Source organism: Diceros bicornis, chromosome 16 (assembly GCF_020826845.1).
Source record: "Diceros bicornis minor isolate mBicDic1 chromosome 16, mDicBic1.mat.cur, whole genome shotgun sequence".
Classification (NCBI taxonomy): domain Eukaryota; kingdom Metazoa; phylum Chordata; class Mammalia; order Perissodactyla; family Rhinocerotidae; genus Diceros; species Diceros bicornis.
In genome coordinates, this window is record NC_080755.1 from 57,539,329 (window position 1) to 57,564,568 (window position 25,240).

At 38.6% G+C, this 25,240-nt stretch overlaps 1 protein-coding gene across 5 annotated transcripts; it reads right to left on the bottom strand.

Annotated features, from left to right (window-relative positions):
• Positions 1 to 1,771: 1,771 nt before the first annotated feature.
• DSEL (dermatan sulfate epimerase like) lies at positions 1,772 to 25,010 on the bottom strand. 5 transcript variants are annotated; one of them, XR_009222468.1, is made up of 5 exons: positions 24,693 to 25,010; positions 19,343 to 23,876; positions 11,044 to 11,169; positions 4,173 to 4,321; positions 1,772 to 1,914 (listed from the first exon to the last, which is right to left on the bottom strand). XR_009222468.1 is itself a non-coding variant. In XM_058557280.1 (3 exons), exon 2 carries the CDS (start codon positions 22,988 to 22,990, stop codon positions 19,352 to 19,354), a length of 3,639 nt encoding a protein of 1,212 aa, XP_058413263.1. In that variant the 5' UTR covers positions 22,991 to 23,876; positions 24,693 to 25,010; the 3' UTR covers positions 10,356 to 11,169; positions 19,343 to 19,351. The 5 variants fall into 5 exon arrangements, 3 of the variants coding, with proteins under 3 accessions (XP_058413263.1, XP_058413264.1, XP_058413262.1); XR_009222467.1 differs by lacking the exon at positions 1,772 to 1,914 and having other exon boundaries at positions 3,979 to 4,321; XM_058557280.1 differs by lacking the exons at positions 1,772 to 1,914; positions 4,173 to 4,321 and having other exon boundaries at positions 10,356 to 11,169.
• Positions 25,011 to 25,240: the final 230 nt, after the last annotated feature.

Consider the following 25,240-nt stretch of genomic DNA (forward strand, 5'->3'; position numbering starts at 1 on the left):
AGCATGACCTCAAAAACAAGTACATGTGCAGAAAAGGACAAAAAATATCTGAAATAAAATCACCTTGAGAGGGGATTTAGGCTGGTAATTCAGGCTCGACAGGGTGCTTAATGGCTTTTTTGGGGGGTTGGGCAGGGAATGGGTGATTACTACATAATATAGACCGAATGTAGACAGCTTTTCTAGATGTGGTAACAGTGGTCCAGTAGGTTGCGCTTTTGAGAATGAAATTAAGCAAAAAAAAAGGTGAACTAAAATGAACTGGCCTTTTGTGCATAGGTCACCAATGTGAACTGTGCAGAAACAGTATAAGCCTGAGATTCTAGCCCCTGTAGACAAGTGCCATTTGTTGGGCTGGGCAGGAGCAGTCATCTATAGTGACACTTTATACCAGTGAGAAGCAGTGCAAGTTTTGGCCACATGGGATTATAGCTCTTTCTCCATTTTATGTTTGCAAGCAGGCCTGAAACCTGTTGATTAAATACAAAGGAATTTTAGACTTTTCCCCCCTGTATTTCTTTTTCTTTCCCCCATTTATTTGGTAATGGGAGGACAGGCCTTAAGGAGAAATAATTTGGAGTTTATGATAACGAATTGTGAAATAAAAAGAAAGTAACAGTGCTTGTACTTTGAATTGGTGAAATGTTATCTGCTTTATGCATGTTTATCACTTTTAACTTCTCTCTTTTAAAGTTGTAATATTCATTTTTTTACTTATGGACATAAAATTTTTTCTACATTACAGATATTAAATCTTTAGTTGTTTATAGTGAAATCATGTTTTCTAATTTGGTGCTCTTTTTAAATGCTGTTCTTGTGGGGTTTGTTGTTTTGTTTTGACATACAGAAGATTAAAAAATATGCATGCAAATCTCAGTCTTTTCTTATCTGATTTCTCGCTTTGTTGTAATGATTACATAGTCCCGCCTTCCTTACCCTCAATATTATATGAACAATCATTTCCTCACTGTAATTTGAAATGTCTGTGTTTACATTCATATTATTAATCCATTTGAAACATATTTTAGGGTATCCAGGAAAAAATAAGATTGGATCCTATTATGAATAATAATATGTCTCACCCTCTAATTATTGAATTTGAGATTCTAAAAATAGCTACTTTAGAAAGTCATGTTTATCCATTGAAGGATAAAGTTGAAATATATCTAAAGAGATTAGCAATTAGGTCAATATTCGCAGTTAGTTAGAATTAATATTACTGAGTCTATGTGTACCTTATTAATTGAGAATTGGATTACAGTTTGATCCCAGTTCAGATCACTTTATCTATTCATGTATCTTTATAAACCTGAAAGTGAAAGGACACACAGTAAAATGTGAATAGTAAGTATTGCTCAGAGACGGATTTTTGGGTGCTCCTCATATTTTTCTGTTTTCAAAACTTTCTTCAAAGAATATACTTTTTTTCTTTTTTTTTTTTTTTGGTGAGGAAGATTGACCCTGAGATAAAGTCTGTTGCCAATCTTCCTCTTTTGGCTGAGGAAGATTGGCCCTGAGCTAACATCCGTGCCCATCCTCCTCTATTTTGTATGTGGGACGCTCCCACAGCATGGCTTGATGAGCCATGTTGGTCCATGCCCAGGATCCAAACCTGCGAACTCCAGCCCGCTGAACTGGAGAGTGTGAAGTTTACGACTGTGCCATTGGGCCAGCCCCAAAAATACACATATTTTTAAAATCAGAAATCCCCTCTCCCTCACAATACTTTATTGAGAGTAAACAATATCACTCTTAAAAAGTGTTGAAAATGAGGGAAAGAAAAAGAACAAAAACTGCTGAAATTTATTGAAAGACCGAGGCAGACGACATAATTCTGGTTGTTGAAGTGAAGCAGAGAGTGCTCGTACACAGAAGGCGAGTGGACGTGGAAGCTGTTTTTCAAGGCAGATACCCCTGAAAGATCAAAGAGCGAGGTTAGAAGGAAAAGGAACTTCAGACACAGTTGATCCTTGTTATTTGCAGATTCTTTATCTTGGAATTTGCCTACTCGCCAAAATTTATTTGTTCCCCCCAAATCAACAATCATGGCACATGCGTACTTGCAGATATGCACAGAGTGGCAAAAAGTCTGAGTCCCCTGGCACATACGTGCCCAGCTGAGGTCAGACAAGGCGAGGCTCTGCCTTCTTGTCTCGGCTCTCCTATTGTAAGCAAGTGGGCTTTTCAGGTCAATCAAGTGCCATACTTCGCACATTTTGGGAGCTTTTTGTTGGTGATTTCCCTGTTTAAAATCCTGAAGCATAGGATGAAGTGCTGCCTCGTGTTCCTAGGCACAAGGCGGCTGTGGTGTACCTGACAGAGGAAATGAGCTTTGATAAGCTTTCTTCAGGCAAGAGTTATGCAGCTGTTGGCCATGAGTTCAATGTTGACAAAGAATCATCAATATATGTTAAATAAGATGTCTTTAAACAGAAATACACCTAAAACAAGGCTATGCATTGATCAGTTGGTAAAAATGTAGTGATCAGAAGCATGAAGGAATCTAACCATGTATTTACCCTAGGAGCAATGGTGCAGTATTCACTAATCCAGTGTTTGCAGCAATTACATAGAACATGACTACACAAAAAACAAGAAATAACTGTAATTGTTTGGAATATTATCTGCCTAATGCAGTAGATGTCAACCCTGGCTACATAACAGAAGCCCCTGGAGGGAGAACATTTTTAAAAATCCTCGAACCACCCCAGGGCAAGGAAAATGAATCTGGGGAGGCTAAATGCCTCTGCATTGCTGTTTTTAAATCCTCTCAGGTAATTCCAGAAATTTTTCTTTTCTACCAAAATTATAGTTCAGAAAAGTGGAAGTTGTTGGATAGGAGGCTCTTTTTTGGAAAGATCTTTTAAAATGAGTACATCAGCTGGGATGTTTCTCTTTCCTCTTCCTGCTTCCTGCTTCCTGGCTTGCAGCAATGGTGAATGCTAGCCTCCTTGGCTCATTAAGCAATCTCGGAAATGGCACGCACAGGCTGAGAATGATGGAGAAGCATGGTAAGGGCGGAAGGAGCTGTGTCCCTTATTACTGGGGAGCTATATTGACCAGTCCTTGTATTATCTGTCTATGCACCTCTCTTATATGGGAGAAAAATAAATCATTATGTAGTAAGCCACTGTTTTCTGTTATCTGTAGCCAAACTAAATCCTCAACCTTCCACCTCTAACCCTCACAGCTTCTTTACCATTACCTGCCTTGAGACCATTATAAGTAATTTCATTATGCCCTTAATACCTGTTTACTGCTGTTCACCCCAAGAATCCCAAGACTATGACGTTATTCCTCTTTGTCCACACTCTAAAACCAAATGCCACTGTTCAAAGCCATTTCTGACCCTTCTCCAGCTCCTGAAACCCTTGCGCTGTGCCCTCGGGAAATCAGCCAGCAAAACCCCTTACAACCTCAGCCTCTTCTCTGAACATTCCTTTTCCTCCCTTGTTCCTGCTGTAACTTGGCTCACACTAGAGGACATTTCTTCCTTTGCGCTTCACTCAAGTGCTGGCTATGCTCTCTTCCACTCTCCTCCTGCCTGGTTTTGAAGGTGGAGTAGGGTCCTTTGGCTTCTTTTTTACCTTCTAGAGAATTATCATTCCTCCTCCCAAAAAGCAGCCAGCACTGACTCTTTAGTTAGTAGATTATACCATTCATTCATCATCTTGCCTGGTGTAGTCCTTCTCCAACTCCACCTCATTCCTTAAAGTTTTGATCTCCTGACTCACTGTTACCCTCTCAATATTTCTCCTGTTATTATTATTCATAATTTCAATATCCATCAAATGTCCTAATTTGCTTGTAACACTTCCAGAATTAATATATATTTTAAAAAATTATTTTCAATGTTCTTTTAATCTCATAATTATACTAGATTGGTGATATATATATATATATATATTTTTTTTTTTTTCGTGAAGAAGATCAGCCCTGATCTAAGATCTGATGCCAATCCTCCTCTTTTTGCTGAGGAAGACTGGCCCTGGGCTAACATCCATGTCCATCTTCCTCTACTTTATATGGGATGTCGCCACAGCATGGCCTGACAAGCCGTGCGTCGATGTGCACCAGGATCCGAACCTGCGAACGCCGGGCCACCAAAGCAGATCGCGTGCACTTAACCGCTGTGCCACCACGCTGGCCCCGTTGATATATTTTTTGATCACCTTACACATGGATGTTCCTTCCAGTACTCTGGGCTTTTAGTTCCTTGATGTCCTCATCTCAAATAATCAGATGTCTTTATTCATTCACTCCCCTGTCATCCACTAGACCAGCAACTCTCAATATATGCTCCATGGATCCCTGGGGGTCCCTGAGACATTTTCAGAGGATCTGTGAGGTAAAAACTTTTTTCATGGTAATAAAAAAAATTTATTTCTTTTTTTAATTCTCATTTTTTCACAAGTCTACAGTGGGGTTTTCCAGAGCTAAGCACATCATGTGATCCAGAAGCAGATATGAAAATGCAGCGGTCTTCTAATAAGCCAAACATTTAAGCGATTGGTAAAAATGTGAAACAATGACACTCTTCTATTTTTTTTCTTTTGGAAAATACAGTGATTTTTATCAAAGAATTACGCTATCATGTATCATGCTACCATGGGTTTATTGCTGTTATTTTTAAATAAACTTATAAATAAATATTACAAAAAATCCTCAGTTCTAACTTTGGGTATGTTAAATATTGACATAACACACATAAAACAAAGTTTTGTGAGCACTCAATAATTTTTAAGAGTGCGAAGCGTTTTCAAGAGAAAAACGTTTTAGAACTGCTGCCCTAGATTTTATTATTATCAATAACGTCAATGCTTCAATAATCTCAATTCCAAGGATCCCACTGTTAGAGCATTGCCTCCTATCTTACCAGCTAGACCTCCACTCCAACAGCCTTTCGTGTCACCTGAATCTAAAATCCTTTGTAACTATGTCTCCTAAGTCTCATTTCCTCAGAAGACTCTCTGCTCTCTACAATCAGTCCCCAACATACAACCTCATCTCATATTCTTTTCTCCTGTCATCTCACAATGAAACAACCAGAATCTGGTCAATCCAGCTTTCCATTTTTTCCACACTTCATTGTGTGCAATTGAACCAAGCAGGGAGAAACCGGGTCTCTTACTTTAAATGCAGAGCCATTATCATCAAGGGGGCCCCGCAGGCTGTGGGCAACGGTACGATTTTTCTTTCTACCCTATTTATGCCTTCACTCTCCTAGATGACAATTTTATACCTTCTTTTCTCTCCTCAAACCTCCAACACCTCTTCCTCCATATTTATTCTCAGCTGCTGACCTTGCTACCTATTTCACAAAGAAAGCAGAAGTAGCCAAAGAATAAGTGGAATAATATATTCAAAGTGCTGTTAACTAGGGCTGTATGCACAGCAAACTTACTTTGCAAGAATGAACGCCAAAAAAGACATATTTTAGGCAAATAAAAATTGAGACAATATTAAGATATACTTAAAATAGAAAAAGAAAAAACAGATAGAAGAAAGGCTTGAACAGCTTGATGGGGCGGAAAGGACAAAAGACTTAAACATATGGATAAATATAAACAAATTTTGGGTGTATAAAAGAGTAATCTTCACTTTCCATTTTTCCATAATAAGTCTCAAAATAATATAAATAGGATGCACTGCTTCTAATTCAGTAAAAGAGAGAAAGAGAGACAATCAATTAAAAATCATTCAAGAAAGGAGAAAATTTAAAAGAAACATAGTAAATACAGATATAAACAGAAAGTACATACTAATTGTTATAAACAAATCTGAGCATTTAAATAATCACAATGAATATAAATAATTAAACACTTCAGATAATAAAAGACAATGATTGTTAGGCTATGAATAAAAATTCACTATATTCTATTTTCAGGATGTATTCTAAAAAATAAGGCCACAAAATGTTTGAAAATATCAAGATGAAAAATTACATGCCAGGCTAATACTAAACAAAGGGCACATTTACGTTATCTAGTATCGTAGAAAAAAACAATTCTTTAAGCCAACAGCAATGCTAGAAATAAAGAAGGTTACTACATAAAGGCTCAATTCATAAAATTTACAACAAATACTAGATTATATGCATCTAATCACATGCATATGTGTCTAATCCCTTTTATAGTCATTGAAAGACCAGAAAAAACTCATATGGATACACATTTTAAATATAAAAATTGTCAAGCTAGATCCTGCAGGCATTTTTAGAACATCATACCCAAAAAGTGAAGAGTATCCATTATTTTACACAACACATGGAGCACTCATGAAAATCTACCAGATACCAGCCCACAGCCAGGCAGAGAGATGTACATTTCACAAAACGAGTGCCATACAGTCCGTAGTTTCTGACTGCCATGTACTGAAGATTAAAAAGTGACAACAAGGGATAACTTAGGGAAACACTACAAAGACAAGAATTAATACTCATGGTTGCATAAGAGATCACACTGGAATTCAGAAAACACTTAGAAGGCACAATGGAAAAACTACTTACTAAAATGTCTGGACACAAGCAATATGATTTTAGAGGTAAATCAATTGCCTTAAATTAACGTAGTAAAAATAATAAATACTTTAAAATGAGAATGAAAAACAAAACAGCTCCTGACATCCAGGAGCTGGCCTGTCGCCATTAGCCAGGTCTAACATCCTCTGGTTGAACATAAATAATTTCAAAGAACAAATCAACCCTATGACTATAATGGATCAAGACAAAAACAAGACCAATCCGTAAGCATGTCTGGACACAGAAAAAATATAAACATCTTCCAAACCACAGAATACTAAACATTTCTCTCTCCCAGTTAATATGAGTGATGGCTACTACTTTACCAATTACAGCTTCAGCCTCTCTCTACTCTTCCCTCCTTCCAGATAAGGTTTATTCAGATCAATTACAGAATTACCCCCACTGACTGACAGCAGTTAATTCAGAGCAAAGTTGTACTATTTAAATTCCTCTTACGATAATAACTAATAAATCCAGTTTGTTCCTCGTGGTTTTTGGCTGGCAAACATTAACAAAAAATAAATGGGGCATATAATTAAAGATACAAAATACAAAAACAGCAAATTAGAGAAAATAAATAAAATAGAATGAAGGAAATATGTAAGATCAGGAGCCAAAGTTATGCAATAGCAAATAAACATAAAATAGTAGATAGGAACAAAAAAACCTAAAAGTTAGTCTCTGAAAAGACTTATATAAAAGGCCATTTAATTATATGGCCCCTTATTTTTTTGTCTATGTCCACCAGCCAAAAACCACAAGAAACAAACAAAAAAAAAAGGCACACCAGCTCAATATTAGGGGTGAAAAAAAATGTCTAAGGGGAATGGACAGAGAGGCAGCAAAATGCATTCTGAGCAAATTTAGGTCAATAAATGTGAAAAACTAAGAGAAAGGGCAAATTCTTTAAAAATATAACTTGCCAAAATATGCTTCAAAGTAAATATATGAACTAAATAAAGTAAACCTATAACCATCAAATAAAATTGTATACATAATTAAAACGTTCCCACAAAGGAAACATAATGGCCAGCTGTTTTACAAGCGACTTCTAACAAACATTCTAGCATTAGATCATTTCAATCTTATGCAAACTTTTCTAGAGAATATAAAAATAGAGCATCCTCAACTTATTTTATGTGACAAGTATATTGGCTTCAAAATTAGACAAGTATAGTAAAGTATAGTATGAGAAAATCAAGACAAATATTGATATAAACATCTTAAATTAATTATTAACAAACTCAATCCAGCAACATACTCAAATATAATGAATCATTCCCAGGCTGGTTTTATCATAGCAAACAAGTTTGTTTTAATCTGAAAAGAAAAAAAGATATTTTCACATAACACAACTTCATTAATAGATAAAGGCAAAGAAACATAGGACTATTATAATAAATGCAGCAACAGCATTGAATAAATCTCAGCATGCATTGATGATAAATAGTTACTTATCAAATAGGAATAGAAGGGACTATTACATCCTGATAAGGTGAATCTATGCAATACACACAGCATCTGTTTGCTCAGTGGTGAAATGCAGAAGCACTCCATTCACGTTAGGAACAGTATAAGAACACTCACTATTACCAAATCCATTCGGTACTTTACAGGAGGACGTAACAAATGCAGTAAGAACATTAAAAAGTTATAAGATTAGAAGGAAAGAAATATAATTCTCATTAATTACAGATTACAAAACCACCCACATAAGTATTTTGAAAGAATTTACAGGCAAATTATTAAATTAGTAAGAGGATTTAATAAGGTCCCTGATACAATATAAATATACAAAAATCAATTGCATTTTCTATATATTAGTAATAGTTAGAACATATAATTAAAAATAAATATCATCTGCTGTAATAACAATATATAAAGTGCTCAGACTTAAATCTATCAAAGGATTAATAAATATTATATAAAAAGAGAGACATATCATGTTCATGAATAGGGACTAATTAATGTAGAGGTCAATTCTCCCAAAATTGATATAATGTATTTACAATTAACATGTATTGTTCTTTGTTTGTTTTAAGGAATTGTGCAAACTAATTCTAAAACACATATGAAAGAACAAAGGCTTAAGAAGATCTAAGACAAAATGAGGAAAAGGAAAATAAAGAGATTTGCCTTTCCAGATTTCAAGGCTTTAACAAAAAGGCTATAGTAATTAAGACAGTGTGGTATTGTCATTGGCGTAATCAAATTTGCCAGCAGAATAAAGTAGAGAGCTCAGAAGAGACTCATACAAAATATAAGGACTGGATAAGTGGTAGAGATGGAATCGGAGGTTAGTGGGAAGGAAAAGGTTATTCAATCTTTTCAGTCTAGGACAACAGGTTAATCACACAGAAAAATAATAATCTCAGACTAAATATAATTAATGTAAAGCAGATTAAATATTTAAATATAAAAGACAAAGTTTGTGACAGATAAGACTCTAAAATGACCCCCAATTACTACATCTCCCAGTATTTATGCCTTTATGTAATCCCTTCCCCTTGGGTGTGGGTGGGACCTGTCACTTGCTTCTAACCAATGTTGACTGGGTGTCACTTCCATGATTACGCTCCATTGTTAGCAGTGTCTCTATCGATTGATTCTCTCTCTTTTGGCTTTCAGGAAATAAACTGCCACATAAAGAAGCCCACACACCAAGTGACTGAGGGTGATCTGCAGCCAACAGCCAGAAAAGAACTGAGGCTTTCAGTTCAACGCCCACAAGGAACTGAATCTTGCCAACAACCACAGAGCTTGGAAGAGGACGCTTCTCCAGGTGAGTCTCAGGTGAGATCCCAGCAGCAGTTGATTGCTGCCTTATGCAAGATCCTGAGCAGAGGACTCAGTTAAGCCATGCCTGGATTCCTACCCACAGAAACTATGAGATGATACATGTGTGTTGTTTTAATCCATTAAGTTTGTGGTAATATGTTATGCAGCAATAAATAACCAATAAAAAAATTAAAATGCTTAGAAGAAAACAGAGGAGAACAGTTTCAGTGCCAGGACTTTGGGAAAGATTCTTTAATAAGATGGAAAAAAACCCATAAATAATACAGGAAAACACTGACATATTTGCTTACATTCAAATTAAGAACATCTGTGTATCGAAATTTATCACCCAAGTCATAGCACAAAGATTATGAAAATATAAGCCGACAATTATTCACAACACATATAACTGAAAAAGGGTTAATATTATGAATGTATGGTAAACTTAAATGAATCAATAAGAAAAAAAAGTGAACTCAACAGAAAAATGGATAAAAGACATGAACATGGATTTCATTTCACAAAAGAGACACAAATGGAAAAAATAAGGACTACTATATACGTGTATGTGCACACACGCATGGGAGTGTATATGCTATATGTCATTAATAATCAGAGAACTGCAAATGAAAACAAAAATGTGACACTCTTTTACCCCACTGGACAGGAAAATATTAAAAAGTCTGAAAATGTCAAGTACAGGAGAAAATCTGTAGCGACAGAAACTTTTCTATAATGGTTAGAGTGTCTATTTGTAGACACAATCTGGAAAAACAATAATGTAGCATCGTCTAGAATAGCTGAGGATGTGCTTTCTGCCCTAGATATATATACTAGGAAGGTGGGGATGGGTGGGAAGGTTCTGGGTACAAACAAAACACAATGACAAAATTCTTTTTTATGTGCATTATAGAACATATATAAGAATTTTTATATACAATGTTTGGTTTTTCAAAAATTAGAAATATTCCCAAAATCCATTGACAGGATAACAGATAAATAAAGAATGGTATGTTCAGATAATGGCATATTCATATAGGGGAACACTACCAAGTTGAAAATGTGATCTCCACCTGCAAACACCAACATGCATTAGACAAACAAAAGAAAGCAAGTTGCACAAGAATATACGCAGTATGTTTCTGCTTACATAAAGTTTGAAAACATGCAAAAATACATAACATGTTGATAAGGAGAGAGAAATATGTGGTGAAGCTATAAAGAAAAGCAAGAGAACAGTAAACACAAAATTCAGGATAGACATTACCTCTGGGATGGTTGGTGGGAGCAGGAGGATGTGATAATGGAAGGTCAGATGGGGGGCTTAACTACTAGTATTAATTGTGCATTTCTCAGAGTGGATGGTAGGTACACTCACGTTTGTTAATATCTTTTATATCATATATGTTTTGTACCATATTGCAGAGTGTGTGAGTATACGAATTCTGACTCTAAGTCCCAGCTCTGGCCACAGAAACTTGTCAATATGATAGAAGAGGGCTTCTGATTTCCCAGATAAAGTCAACACATCTCTTCAGTGTCAACATATTGGTGCAACCTATTTTGCATATCCATAATACCTACAGTTTGATAAGTGGGGGCAGTAGAGCTGGCATATGCAAGGATCAACACAATAGTGTTTTCTAATTCACATACAGTGAACCATAGCAAAGGAGTGGACAGCAATACCCAAGAGAAAACCAATCACAGAAAAGGAATTCCTCTCCATCAAGGGTACAAACCCTACTATCATAGGTCTATGGCACTTGGTCCCAACGCAGAGGTGCATGCTCTCTTGTACTCCTCACTGGAAGGCTGAGTTTCTGGCTGGAGGCTCTGGAATTTGCTCCTGGGTCCCAACCTACAGCCTTGAAAAAGAGAAAGCATCCGAACTTACAAAGCACCAACCAGAGGATAAAGCACCCCAACCCAAAGAATATGTGCGAATGACAAGTGAAATAACAGAAAAAATTATTCCATATAGACTAGATAATTTTATATTAATATAATCTTCTGTTATATGTGGTGCTAAGGGGAATAATCATGATATATACACATATATATGTAATTTAGATACACTACCTCTGATTGGTTTCCACTTATTCCATCATAGCCAGTGTAGTAAATGAAGTGTTCACACACAGTCTTAGACACCCCCAGCTTTTATGCATATTTCATAATAAATAAGTGGAAAAAATTAAAATACGTAAAAATACGGTTACAATGTAGAAGATCACAATTACATATATACTGAATGAAAGTATGAACATAAAGTTATGCTTAATCTTATACAAATGGCATTTGTAACATGGAATAAAATTTCGAGTAATAGCATCATACTTGAATTCAAAAATTTCTATATCTCAATAAAACTCAGAAGTCACTACGATATGCTCTGGAAAAACTCAAAATATGGCTCTAGAAATGATGACGACGTTGAAGTAAGTGAAAGTTTGAATAAATTTTTTCTTGAAACATTAACATAAAAAAATAGTGTTTCCCAATTAATATATTAATTGTGTAATGGTGATTTTACATGTTTGTGCAACTCAATTAACATATTAAATACTAAAATAGATGTCTATTTGGTCTATATATCTTAACCATGTATGCTCAAATTATCTGAAAACATTTTTAATATCTTGTCATTGAGAAAATGGTGCATCACACTATATATGGGTTTGCCTTTTCTTGGGGCACATACAACAATAGAATCCAAGTAAACATCTCTCTGCTCTCTCTCTCTCTCTATATATATATACACTCAATAAGACTAGAGAATTGGAGGTGATCACAAGGAGGAAACAAGTACTGTTCTATTGATTTTCACACATGATTTTATTTAATCCTTGCCTGAACTGTGAGAGAGTTTTACAGATGGGAAAATGAAGATTAAAATGAAGCAACTTGCTTAAGACCTCACAGCAGGTCAGTCTCTACTGACCTAGGGATTTTTATTATTTTATCTAATTTCAAAGCTCATACAATATATAAAAGTGTTGTAAATATAACATTTTTAATAGAAATCTTCCCTTTCAAATTAAGCCAGGAAATGGAGGAAGGTACAAACATGGCTTGTGAAAAACCCACTAGGGCAGTCTGCTGGTTATAGAGAAAACCTTATGCTCTTATAGTAATGGAATCCTGCCACGTTTTTATGCGTGTATACAAGCATGTACCTTTCTACTCGTGTTCCATAATGGGGTATTTTAGATAGTCTTATAATGAATGTTGGGTAAAATATAACTGCATGTATGTAATTTCAGTTTATTTTGGTAAATCTAGAGAGAAATAACCACCTGTTCCATTCACGGGTGCACATAAACCAACTGTAAGTGTGCTATGCTTTGGTTAGCATTGAATTAGCCAGGGCACTCAGGTTAGTGGTTGAAAATGAGGAGTCAAGACCACCTATTTTGTTTGTGCGGGGTTAATTTTTATTAACTGTATTCTTTATATGCATTTGTCTTTTCATGGGTATCTTATGAAAGGAATTTCATCACTTCTTGGTTGTATTATGTGTTCTTATACAGATAAATAAATTCCCCTTCAAAGCTTTGTGAAATATTGCATTAAGGTATCAAATTAAAATGGCTCAATATAGTTAGCCATATTTTAAAATTCCAAGAACTTTAAACAAATCTACAACAAAATTAATCTTTTGGAACAAGATAAAGGAATAAATGAACACATAATTGAAACAATAAATAACTATTAATAAAATTGGCAGTAATCTCCCATTGTAGTACAACATGGGTTTAGAGCATTATTTGCATTATGCAATGAATAAGATAAGAAATGTCTTATGAATTTTTCATGGAAAGGTGCCTGATTTTTTTTTTGCAGGAAAGGATTCGCCCTGAGCTAACATCTATTGCCAATCTTCCTTTTTTTTTTTCCTTCTCCCAAAAGCCGCAGTGCATGGTTATACAGCCTGGCTGTAAGTCCTTCTAGTTCTTCCACGTGAGCTGCAGCCACAACATGGCAACTGACAAGATGGGCGGTGTGGTTCCACGACCAGGGAGCAAACCCAGGCCATTGAAGCGGTGAGAGTGCCGAACCTTAACCACTAGACCAGCAGGGCTGGCTGGAAAGGTGCCAAATTTTAATGCAGGGATTAGAATATTCTGCTCATTTACTAAATGAGAAAAGTGACAGTGATGGGAGCTGAATTGACTTCCAAAAGGAGGAATAGAGAGCTTCATGGATGTCACATGAGAATGAACATTGCTTCCTCAAATCATTAAGAACAATCTATATATCCCAAGTTTAGAAACAGAGAAAAAGACAACATATGGGAAAACACCATGTATCTAGGACATTTGAAAACTTGAGATAAGTAGGTAAAATTCAACATCAGTGTTAATACACTTAAAAAAAAATTACATTTCATCTCAAGAGAGTCAGAGCAATACAGAAATAGTTTAAAGAAATAAAATACAGCAATTGACATGTATTATGAAAAAGATTTGCTCAGATTATAATTTATCCTTTTTTCCCCCAAAGTTTTAACTACATAAGATTTCAAAGAGATTCTTAAATAGTTCATACAATAATTAACACAATTGTCACAGGAGTGATTCTCATTGTGCACCTTACTTTCTGTGTTCAGATTTAGGTTCCAAGTTCCTTCCTTCCATCCTTGCATCCTTCCATCCTTCCTTCCTTCCCTCTGTCCCACTTGCCTTGCCTCTCTCCTTCCCTTCCTTCCTTCTGGTATTATTTACATGGTAGGGAAAATAAGAACAGATTGTTTTGTTCCTAAAATGATTCTATTTAAATATATTTGATTGACTGGTAATCACAGATTTGACAAGAATATTCACTTCCACCCGTGAATATTGTGTAGGCTTGTGTAGGCTCCTTTGTGCTAGGAACATTGTGAAATGCAGAATGTGTTTCTTTATAGTCCCCACTAGACTGTCAGTTCCATAGAGGTAGGGCTCATGTATGTTTTGTTCACCAGTGCATTCCCAGGATTGATAGCTGTGCCTGGTACCGTGAATGGAGGCAGAGAGCGGAGGGAGAGGAAAAGAAGATGCTGTTGGCCAGCTGGACCCTAGATGAAATACACTGAGTTATCCTTCTTACTATTATTACTAGCAATGATGTGCACGCACACCAGACTACACTCACACATTCTTTTCTCTTCAGGGCATCCCACGATATCCAACTACAGACCAAATTTCTTTGTTATAAGTGTGCTGGGGTAGTTGAGTGACTGTAGGGAAAGAGCAAGCATCTATTTTTGTTTCATTTTGTTCTATTTGCACTCTCTTTTGGAAAGGCTACTTATTAATGGGATGTCCCATGACAACTAGAGCGTCAAAGACTAATTAAGAAAAAAATAGGTGGTGATCTCTATCCAAATTTACCAATAACTCCCTGTAACTTGATAAATTACTCCCTTTCCTCACAACCACTATTTCAGAAAGAAATAATGTCTACTACAAAACAGATAATACTTTTCAGTGCCTTTCCTTGGGTGGTAATTGCTACCTAGCATGCCCCTCCTCTCTTCTTGGTGAATTCCTACTAAAGTCTCTGGAGACATTTCAGGGTTATACCCAACCAATTTTTGTGTTCTTCCCTCACGCTAATCAATACCTTGAAAGCAGATACCCAAAAAGTATGGTGAATAAGTGAACTGATGCATGAATTGTAAATCCATCAAAATTCCATCACAGAAACATATTCCCCATAGAGATAGTATGGGTTTCAAATTTATCTGTAAAAATAAGTATCAAATAGTGTTGTCGTGAGGAGTGTAATGAGATACGTGAAAACCTTATGGTTCAATGTGTAGCACATATTAAGTGACTAATTCATGATAGAACCTTATCCTTCTTTAAAAAAAAAAAAAATTCTTCACAGTGCCAGCTCTGTGCATCATCCACTTAGAACGTCTTAAGTAAACATGCAAGAACCTTCTTCTTTTTAGTGATATCATGCGTGAATGACCATGATATCATGATATCCTACCAGGGACAGGAGGGGCAGCTGTAAAGCGCCGATGCACAGTACAGGGATGTTCCTGCCATTTAGTAAGTTGGGATGATGTATGTAGAAGGGTAAAATAGACTGAGTCCAAGTCAGACAGGACTTGGAATTAAGTTAGGGGCCCAGAGGCAAGGCTTGCCCATCATCTTGAAGTGTGCAAGATTGGTGGCTGAAATTGTGGGACTGTGTGTCAATACTCAACTTGTCCTGCATTCCTAGCTCCATACAACATCCTCACACAGCTACCCAAAGACCTAAAGAGGAGGGCTATTAAAAATTATCCCAACCACAGCCAAGTTGCTTTTTGCTTCTCATTTATTTAAGAGTCTTGTTACACATATTGTTCCAATAAACTAGCTTATGATTTTCAGTCTTTGTTTTCTTGCTGCATAACTGGATAAGTGTGAAAGAAACAAAAAACAAAAAACCCCACGGTTTGGAAGCCTTAGCTGAACCAATCTTTAGACATAGAATCAATTAAACATGTATATGTTACTTGGACTAAATATAACATAAGCTCATATAAATTACAGCTCAAGCATCTACAAGTCAATTAGAGAATGTTAGAATCCATTGTCTGAAGTACCTATCATCCTTCATGCAAAAATTCAGTGATTTTGTTCTTAAAATATTCTTTGAATTTTTCTGCCAAAATGAAGGGAAATGATACTAGTCAAGTACTTGAAAAATTACCTTAGCAGCCATTTTTAGCTATATTATAGACATACTTTGGTCAAGATTTAAATAAGCAGTAAATAGCTCACATATTAAATTTCTTGATAGATCTTAGACTATCAGGCACCCTTATCTCTGGAAGTGGTACTCTAACATATTGCCTTCTATTCACATTTTTTCCTAAACTATCAGTGAACATTTTTCTAATTTTGATCAGAGTTAAGCCAATCCAACATCAAAACTACTGTTAGTGTTTACTCACTCACAGATAATGGAATGTGATACACTTAATATATCAAGAATGTCTAGGATCTTTGATGATGCACCAAAAACTGCAGACAAATGATGTCAATCAAAAGCAAGTGACAGAGACGAGGGGTGGCATTTCCACAAAAGAGAAATTTTTAAGACAAGCTAGTGTGTGTGGAGGAGACGTTGTTCTCTGAATACAGTTGCTGAGGATCGAACGACAGGCAACTCCTCCGCCATGTCTGGGAATTTGACATCTCATTCTTGCCAGGTCTTTACTAATTCTTCTGTTTGTCTAAAAAGACAGCCAATCGAATGTCTAATATTTGGGGTCTAGGCCTCACATGCATGTATTCTTGTACCAGACCCTTAAAACTTGTGCCTCTTTAGGTCTCTATAAATTAAAGAATATTTACAGATTTATCTTCTTTCTCCTGAATAGATTATCCCATTTCCTCTCCTGAAATTTTTATTACAGTAATTTCAATTCTGGATATGGCCTATTTAATCCTAAATGAGTAATCTGCCTTATTTCAAACTTTTGAAAACCAGATTAACTATTACCACTACATTTATTTTTGTTACTTTTGTCAGCAAAATTAACACATTCAAAATTTCAAGATTTATATGCTATTATTTGAATAACAGCTTTTATCCCAGTTAGGCCTAAGTTTGGGTAAGTTAATGAAGAATAGGTTTGATTTTACAGAGAGGACCTTTTACAAGTGTTTCCTTTAGAAGTGTCACATAGTGATAATCGTTCCTTTATTTTCAAGATGATAAGATTAAAACTTAAGTGTAGAGGCTATTTGACTTTTTCCTAGGCTAACACCCTAAGAGTGCAGGGCCTGGATATTCTGGGAGTCGGTCACGTTACGTGCTGAGATTATAAGCCAGGGGGTCCCACGCAACAACACATGCACGCATATCCAACGGCTGTGTCATCCCTCACCCATACATAACATTGTCCACTGGGGAATCTGCATAGAGAAATCGCCCCCTCCAGCAAACTTTCCCTGGGGTTGGGAATGGGTGAGTAGAGATGGAAATTCACCTTGGCATTGCTACATAGTGGTGAAAGTTAGCGTACACCGTGAAGACCATTTTGTAAAGTGTGTCCCTTTATTCAGCTATCCATAACAGGTTCCCATATTCCTTCACAGAATTACTCTCTCTCATTTTTCCCCATCTCTCCCCCAATTCCTCCACATACTCAATCTGGCTCCCTTCTGCTTGTGGGTGTGCTTCTGTACAACGTTAAAAGAAAGTCAGTGGTAGTTCCCGCCTTCTTCTTTGTTTCCTGCACATATTTGTAATGCTTACCTTGATCAGACCTAACACTACTGCCAACCCAAAGCCTTTTTATTTGATCTGATTCGAGATCACATATCCTGGGAATTGAAAGCCAACAGTGAGATTCTTCCCAATAATGGAAACAGTGTAATCATCCAAGTAGCAATTTTACATGCTTGTTGATAACCCTGAGATAGAAAGAACAATCTTCCTTGAGAAAAATAGTGTAGATTCAGGTCTTCAGTTGCCCTCTGAATCTATATTAATAGAATATGATTTTCATCAATTTTGACTGCAGGGAGAAAGCAGTGAGAGCTACGGGAAGGAAACAGATACGCGGGAAGAGGAGCGGTCTGCATTCACACGATGATGGGAGAAAAATGACAGCCAGGTGAGGGGTTGCTGGGATGTAACATATCCACAGCTTTATCACTTTGGAGGCACATTTTGACATAATAACAAACTACTGACAAAGAACCACTTTTATCTAGGTCGGAATGACAGACTCCCAAGCGTCAGAGAGCGTGGGGGAACCACAGTTTGAAACATCAGGAAGAAAACTGCAATCTGTACAGAGATTTTCATCAAGTCTCGACACTGCCTGATAGTTTTCATCCAATACATTGTAATTACTCCACTGACTTATAACGGCATAGCATTTTGATTTCAGAGCCTACCAAAATAAAATGAACCACATTTTATGACTCCATTTATAATAAGATGCAGATGGTAAAGGAAACAGATGCCTCTGACATCATCTCCCATTTGCCTTCAACTTTTGCAGACACTGGCAGTCTGTAAACGCATTCAAAGGGATGCAAGTCAGGCAGTTTTCCAACTCTCTTTCCAGTCTAAAAAAACACTGGCAGCAGTGGCACTGCTTTCTTTGAGTCATACAGTGATAATTCCTCAAAAAGACATTTGATTCTGTGTCAGGCTTTAATGCAAAATTAATCATCAGGAAAAAAAATCCCCACAAATATTGGGAGTTTAGCAATTAGTAACTACTGATTGTTTTGCATGACAGTGACAGAAAGGATAGGGTGGGAGTGGTGTGATTGCGAACAGCTGTAGCTTCAACAAGGCAAAAGAGAAAGGAGAGTTTTAAACAGACAAGCAGGTCGAAAATATTCTACCAGCCCTTGGCACCCAGATTGTTCAAAGACTTATGCCTTATTAGTTCTAAATAAAAAACTTTTAAGACTTTTCAGGTCACTGTTTCTGACTCAAAAAAACATTCATTTTGTATTTCCATCTGTGTTTCCAGAAGAAATCCTGTAGTTCTGATAGCAGTTTTTAGCATTTCTCAGTGGCATCACTGAACATTATACACAGTAAGAGGAATTCCTTTTTTTCCTTTTTGTGCAAGATAAATGTGTTAGAAGACCTTTTAAAAAATATAAGGAACTTTTGTAGCCCATCTTGAAAGCAAGAGATGTTTTGGTAAAGCAACCATCAAGGCCTTTAGCAGTGTTTGAGGTTCCAAGACAGATCAGCACGGTTACAGATGGAGGAGAGTTAGACAAAAACCTTTAAAACTTTCCCATCTCTCCTGATCCCTGTGATAGAACTTCATCTACACCTCTGTAGCAGAGATATTTTAGCAGAAAAAATTTCAGAAACAAAGGCAAGGAAAGTGGTGACATAAAAATAAATCCTGCTAGACCAAATATGGTACCTATTTTTAAAATAATCTCTTTGTGCAAGTAACAGACTGAAAACACGCACACACACCACACACACCCACAGTACAAGAATAAACAAACTCTTCTAATTCATATGCACAAATTGGGTTGGAAAGTATTAGTGCAAATTTCTGCTGACCTGCAGCATTTAGTCCATAAACTTTGGATATCCTAGACGATCCATCAGTGTCCAGCAGACGCTTTCTATGAGTTTAATTTCATCTCTAGGCAAGTTTTGTTTCCAAACATCAGTGTTAGTTGGTGATATTTCCCCTTCATAGGGAAGATAGAAAAGGTTCGTGGAGGTGGCAAACAATATTTGGTTTAAACTAGCAGGAGACAAAGGAATTCCAAGAAAGGCAAAAATCTTTTCAGTGGTTTTCTGAGGAAAATGCACAATATCTTCAAACTTGATCAGCTGGTAGCTGGTAGGCAGCAAATCCGTATTTATTCTCAGGGCTGCTGCTGTGTTGGCGAGCCACAAATGAGACAACAGGGAGACTGCGTTTGACGTGGATTTTGATAATTCCTTCCTCAGTGATTCATACTCAACAGCATAGCCCGAATTTAAGTTACATTTGCCTTTACCTCCCTCTACTTTAAACAATTTAGCTAAGTGCCCTGGTACATTCTTCAAAGAGTAAAGACTTGGTTTACTACTGTACAGCACTGAATAAATCCATGCCCGAGGGTCTCTTACTACATACAATGCCCTCATCGAAGCTCCTAAAACTTCCTGAAAAAAATGAAGCTTTAAGGTCCAGCTCCCGCTGCTTAAACTGAGCACAGGCCGCGCACTTGGGTAATAGACCAGGTGTCTCCTCAAAGCCCTGATATATTCAGCATCTCTATCAAAGGCGCCTTTCATTCTACTTCTTTGTTCTGGCAAAGACTCTCTCCTTTTCAGTTTTCTTTTTTTGTCCTTATTCGCTGCAAAATATTGGGCCAATTTACTCCTACTGGGTTCATGCAGATGGATGTTTTGCAAATGCAGTTTTGTGTCTTGGACTAAGGACTGCAGCCAGCCCCGGAGCAAACGGAAATGCACACTGTGGATATCTGATGCCTTCCATTCACAGGCATCCACGAATGAGTCGATTTCAAATTCAGTTTCAGGGATATCAATGTAGGCTGTAGGAACCCTGATGTAGAGAAAATCGCTACTGTTGAAAAAAAGTTGTTTGAGTAGTTCAGCTCCTGAACCAGGAAGTGAGGTAATGACAACATCGGGAAGATCAATGTGGTGCCCTTCGGGAGACGAAGACTTCGTGCTTGCCTCGGCCTCCGTCCTTGCCCATTTTGCACAGATGGGCTGAGTGCAAGTGCTCCACACATCCAGCAGCTCAATAAACCACAAGGCAACAACAAGTATTAGGATCCACCGCATTAGCTTTCTAAAAGAAAGGTAAAATCGCCACTGAAAAGTTAAAATCACCAAGCTAATGCACAAAATCAACCCAACTGCTATATTAAATTTAAATCCAAAGGGGAAAATAACTCTATCACGTCTTATGGGCCTTACTATTGCTTGAGTGCCCAAACCAAATCGGGTTATTTGGCCTTGATCAGCCACACTGGCAAAGCCACCAAATCCCAGGTAATCGAATCTTGTCTTCAGGTTATGGTAGTCAGTTACAATGGAAACAACATGTTCAGTATTATTGACATTGAGAGAAATCTGAAGTCCAGAATCGGAATTATCAATAAATCTGCAGCTGGAAACATTGACATATGGCCCATAGAAGACATATGCAATTCTTGTGATTGTGGATTCCATCTGAAATGTAACATTAACAAATTGAGTCCACCGTTTCTTAAACTCAGCGGCTTGCTCTGCTTCCTGGATACTAGCAATGGGGCTACTGCCATGATGATCAAACCAAAACATTTTGTAGTGTGCATCCCACACGTCCATCATGGCGCCATTATAGCTGTTCATAAACCTATATGGGATGTACTTAAAATCAATATCCAGATTATGAAAGAAGGCACTGACAGATTTTATTGGGGAATCTTCTTGCCTCTCAACGTGATCAACAACAAGCAAAGTTTGTGAGTTTAAGAGAAGCAAAGCACGATATACACTTTTCAGCTTCATTGCTGAAGAATACGCAGACGCTGCTTCCCCACTCACAAATATCATTTCCCCCTGTTGAGAGGCAGTGATGACTTCCCCAGCTGCGTCGCCAACCTCCTCGCCGGTCCACTTGAGCCACTGTGCACATTCTCCCAGCTGACCTTCCCAGGGCTTATTACACTGGCTTGTAGGTGATGGAGCAAACACCAGCACATTGTTAAGGTGGCTCAACTTGGGTCCATAGAGAGCTTCGGAAACAAATACTTGCCCGTTGGGGGCAAAAGTAAATGAGTTCTGATCTGGATGTTCATGTCCTGGGTTAAAGCTTCTCCACCCATCAATCCAGGAGTATGGCTGAAAGTGAACTATGTCATACACAGCTCGTCCCCCTAGCTTCCCAGATTTAAAAGACACAAAGGTATTGGTCTGTGTATTTGGCAACCCAGCCCCATAAGTGACGACACCCCAGTTAGGGAACATGTGCATTTTTGCAGTACCATATTCAGCAGGAGGCTGTGGGGTGAGCTGGGGGTCATACCAGATGTATTCAGTGTGAAGAGTACTCCACCTCTGGGCAGTGGAGGGGACCATTGGTCCATCTTTAGGCCGGTGCCTTCTGATTTGCTGAGCTAACCAATTTCCAGCTCCATTCTTTAAGATGAACTTATCCAAAAACACTAACTGGCTCTCCGGACCATAAAACCAATTATAATTGGAATCTGCTATACCCACAGTTCTTTGGAAGCCTGGTAAAAGGGTGGCATAATAGAACCAAAAGTGCATTTTTAACCAGTTATTATCCAAGTTGTTGATATTAAAATGGCGCTGGGCCAGAAAAACATATTGTGTGACTGATTTAGCTGTGTAGCTTCCATAGGCCACACCTTCATCCAAAGAACCATCAACGATATGATTCAATAGAAACATTGTCTTTTCCATCACATCTACTACAACCTGTTTCCATATATTTACTTTAGACCCTTTATCGACCCCAGTCACCAAGGCCCCGGTGAGTAATGCTATCATATTAGTAGCTTGGTGGTTATGGAGAAGTTGTTTGCCCCATGAGCGGACCTTGGAATACTCATACATTTCCTCAGTAATAGTCCATATTTTTTCCAGGTATTTTTGTCTTCTATGATTATCTAGTAAGTTATATAAAAAGTCAAAGGCAGTGGCAAAACCTGTTAAGGAATGGCCAACTGGGACCTCATCTCCCGGCGCATTCTCAACAAGCCAGTCTTTGTAGCCAACCATCCTGTCCATATATTCCAAGACAAATTCAAAGGCAACTCTGTCTTCTGGGCATAACAAACAGTACAGTGCTAAAGGAGGCAGATTGTTACCATAAATTTCATTCCACTTGGCAGCAAAATCAGCATGCTTGGGTGGAGGTAGGTAGTATGTGGGGTTGGACAGCATAATCGTCACTGCATTTCTGATAGCTCTGAAAAGGTGCAAATGGCTTGTGCGAGACTTTTGTCTCATTGCTTGGATTTCTCCAGCATCAAAATATAAACTTGGACGAAGCATACTTTTCTTCAGCTTTTCGTGGGGTCTGAAATCTTGGACTCTCTGTGTCTTAAACTGATCTATATCATCTGTGAAAACTGCCCAATCAGAGTAATTGCTCACAGATTCCTCAAAAGTAGAGAAAGCAAACATCACTAATGCTAAAAATAAGAAATGTCCTGTAAACATTAACGCCATGATCCATCAGGGAGTTCCTTTCCTTAGGCATACATGTCAAACACAGTGCTCAAAGTGTTTCCCATCTGCTTAGCATAAAACACACATTTAAGGCCTTGATAAAACCAAGATTGTAAATCGTATATGCTGTGAAATCCAGCTGACATTCGGCTCATTCAAAGCAAGTACAGTTGCCAAAAAGAGAAAACTTACACTGTGTATCTGTGACGCTGACACAGTTTTGCTTCCAATGAAACTTCAAGGAATGTTAAAACCTCTAATTTTTCCATATCACGCAGTAAACAGTGGTACAGATAGTTATACTATGAATTCAGGATTTACTTTTACATAAATCTATCTAACATGAAGAGTCAAAACACACATTGTAAAAAAAAAAAAAGAAAAAGCACGCCAAAATCCAAATTAAGAAGTCATTCCTAGCACAGGAAACCATCACCGGTGATAAAATCACCACATGTGTACAAGTCTTCGCGTAGGTTTGCCCAAAGAAGTCGGTGAAGCACTGAAATTCCTGGCATGAACTCGGGTGTTACCCCTCTCAACTTTTTACACTTCTTGCTTTGGGAATTTTTTCTTCTTCCATTTTTGAAAGGAAAACATCCTCAACAAGTGTTCAAAGTCCCACTTGATTTTACAAAACTCAAAATCCCTGCCTTCATTCCAAATCTGTCTGTTTCAGGCTTGCTTACTCATCAGCCTGTTAGGACCCAGAGGAAGCATTTCCGTGTCTTTTTTCATCAGCTCCATCTCTCCAACTATCAAAATCTAATCTCTTCAGCAGCCTAGGTACTTCTCCAATCATGAAGTAACCTCCGACTGGGTAAGAAAACTCCCCTTTCACCAACAGAGTCTTCTCTTCTCTGTTCCTTTTTCATGACATTCCTTTCTGGGGGGGAAAACAAAACAAAGAAATTCTCTGAGGCCACAGGTATGCTGAGAGTGGACATAAACTGATGATTTCAATGTTCTACAATCGCTTGATAGAAATTTTAGAATCACAATAAAATCTAAGTACAATCTCAGCGCAAGTGATTCTTTTTTTGTTATACTTTTAAATGCACAGAATAGGATAACCATGAATCTTGGCAGATGCCAAGCAGCTACAAGATATAACGTCCCCGTCAGTATTTATATTTTAACTGTGGCTTGCTTTAGTCACTTAAAAATGTTTGATTCAAATGCAGTTAACACAAAGATGAGCCCTGCAATCATTCTTGTTTCCGTCAAAGTACGCCGGGACGAAAAACAAAAGTTGAAAGGACCTTTTTTGATGCCGGTTGAAGGTTTAGCTTTCATGGGATCAGAAGGTGTCTTTGTAACGGGAACTGCTGAGGCGTTTCTCTCAAAGGAGAAATCATGACAACGTGTGGGAGCAAGGAAGAGCAGTTCCCGCTCCAATCTCTCACCTGTAGCCTCCTTTTCCATCCTTACAAGAAGCCACCAGAGGGAGCTCAGACCCAGACTTAAGGAGCAGCCTCGCCTTTGCCCGTCTTCGGTTCTGAAGAACCTAACCAAGTTTCAGTCTTGGACAAGTCTCCTCTCTGCAGGAAACATTAACGCTAGGAGTTTCCTGATCCGCCCCGCCTGTTGCATTTTTCTATTCGTTTCCTACGAACATGCGGTCCCCAACCTCCGCTCCCCACCCCCGACCTCTGGCTGTGGTTTGGGGACAAGAGACCCCTAAATGGCCAAGTCCGCTTACCTTCGGCAGACCCGGAGGGGATCTCCCCGCAGCGATGGGCCCCAATGAGGCGGGGATGGAGAGTTCGAGAAAACTGCTCCGCAGAGGAAGCGGGGCCCGCGCGGTCCCCCGCAGGGCTCCCCGCGCCCCCAGCCCGGCGCCCCGCGCGCTCCAACAGGCTGCGGCCCCCGCCCCGCGCCGCGCGGACACGCCCGCCCTCGGGGAACGCCGGACGCTCCCCGGCAGCCCGGGACCGCAGGAGGCAGGTCCGCGCGCGGCGGGCGCTCTCGGGGCGCCGCGTCTAGTGGACCGCCCGCGTCCCCAGGCCGCGATGCCGCCGCCGCCGCCGCCGCTCCTCCGTGCCAGCTCCGGCCGCGCGGCCCGAGAGGGCGAGAGACGGCGACGCGGGCTGGGGGCGGGGCGGGAGCGAGGGGGCGGGGCCTGGGCGGGGCCTCGGCGAGGGAGAGGGACCCCGACGCGGGCCGGGGGCGGGGCGAGAACGCGGCGGGGGCGGGGCCTGGGCGGGGCCTCGGGGAGGGAGGGGGACGGCGACGCGGGTGGCGGGCGGG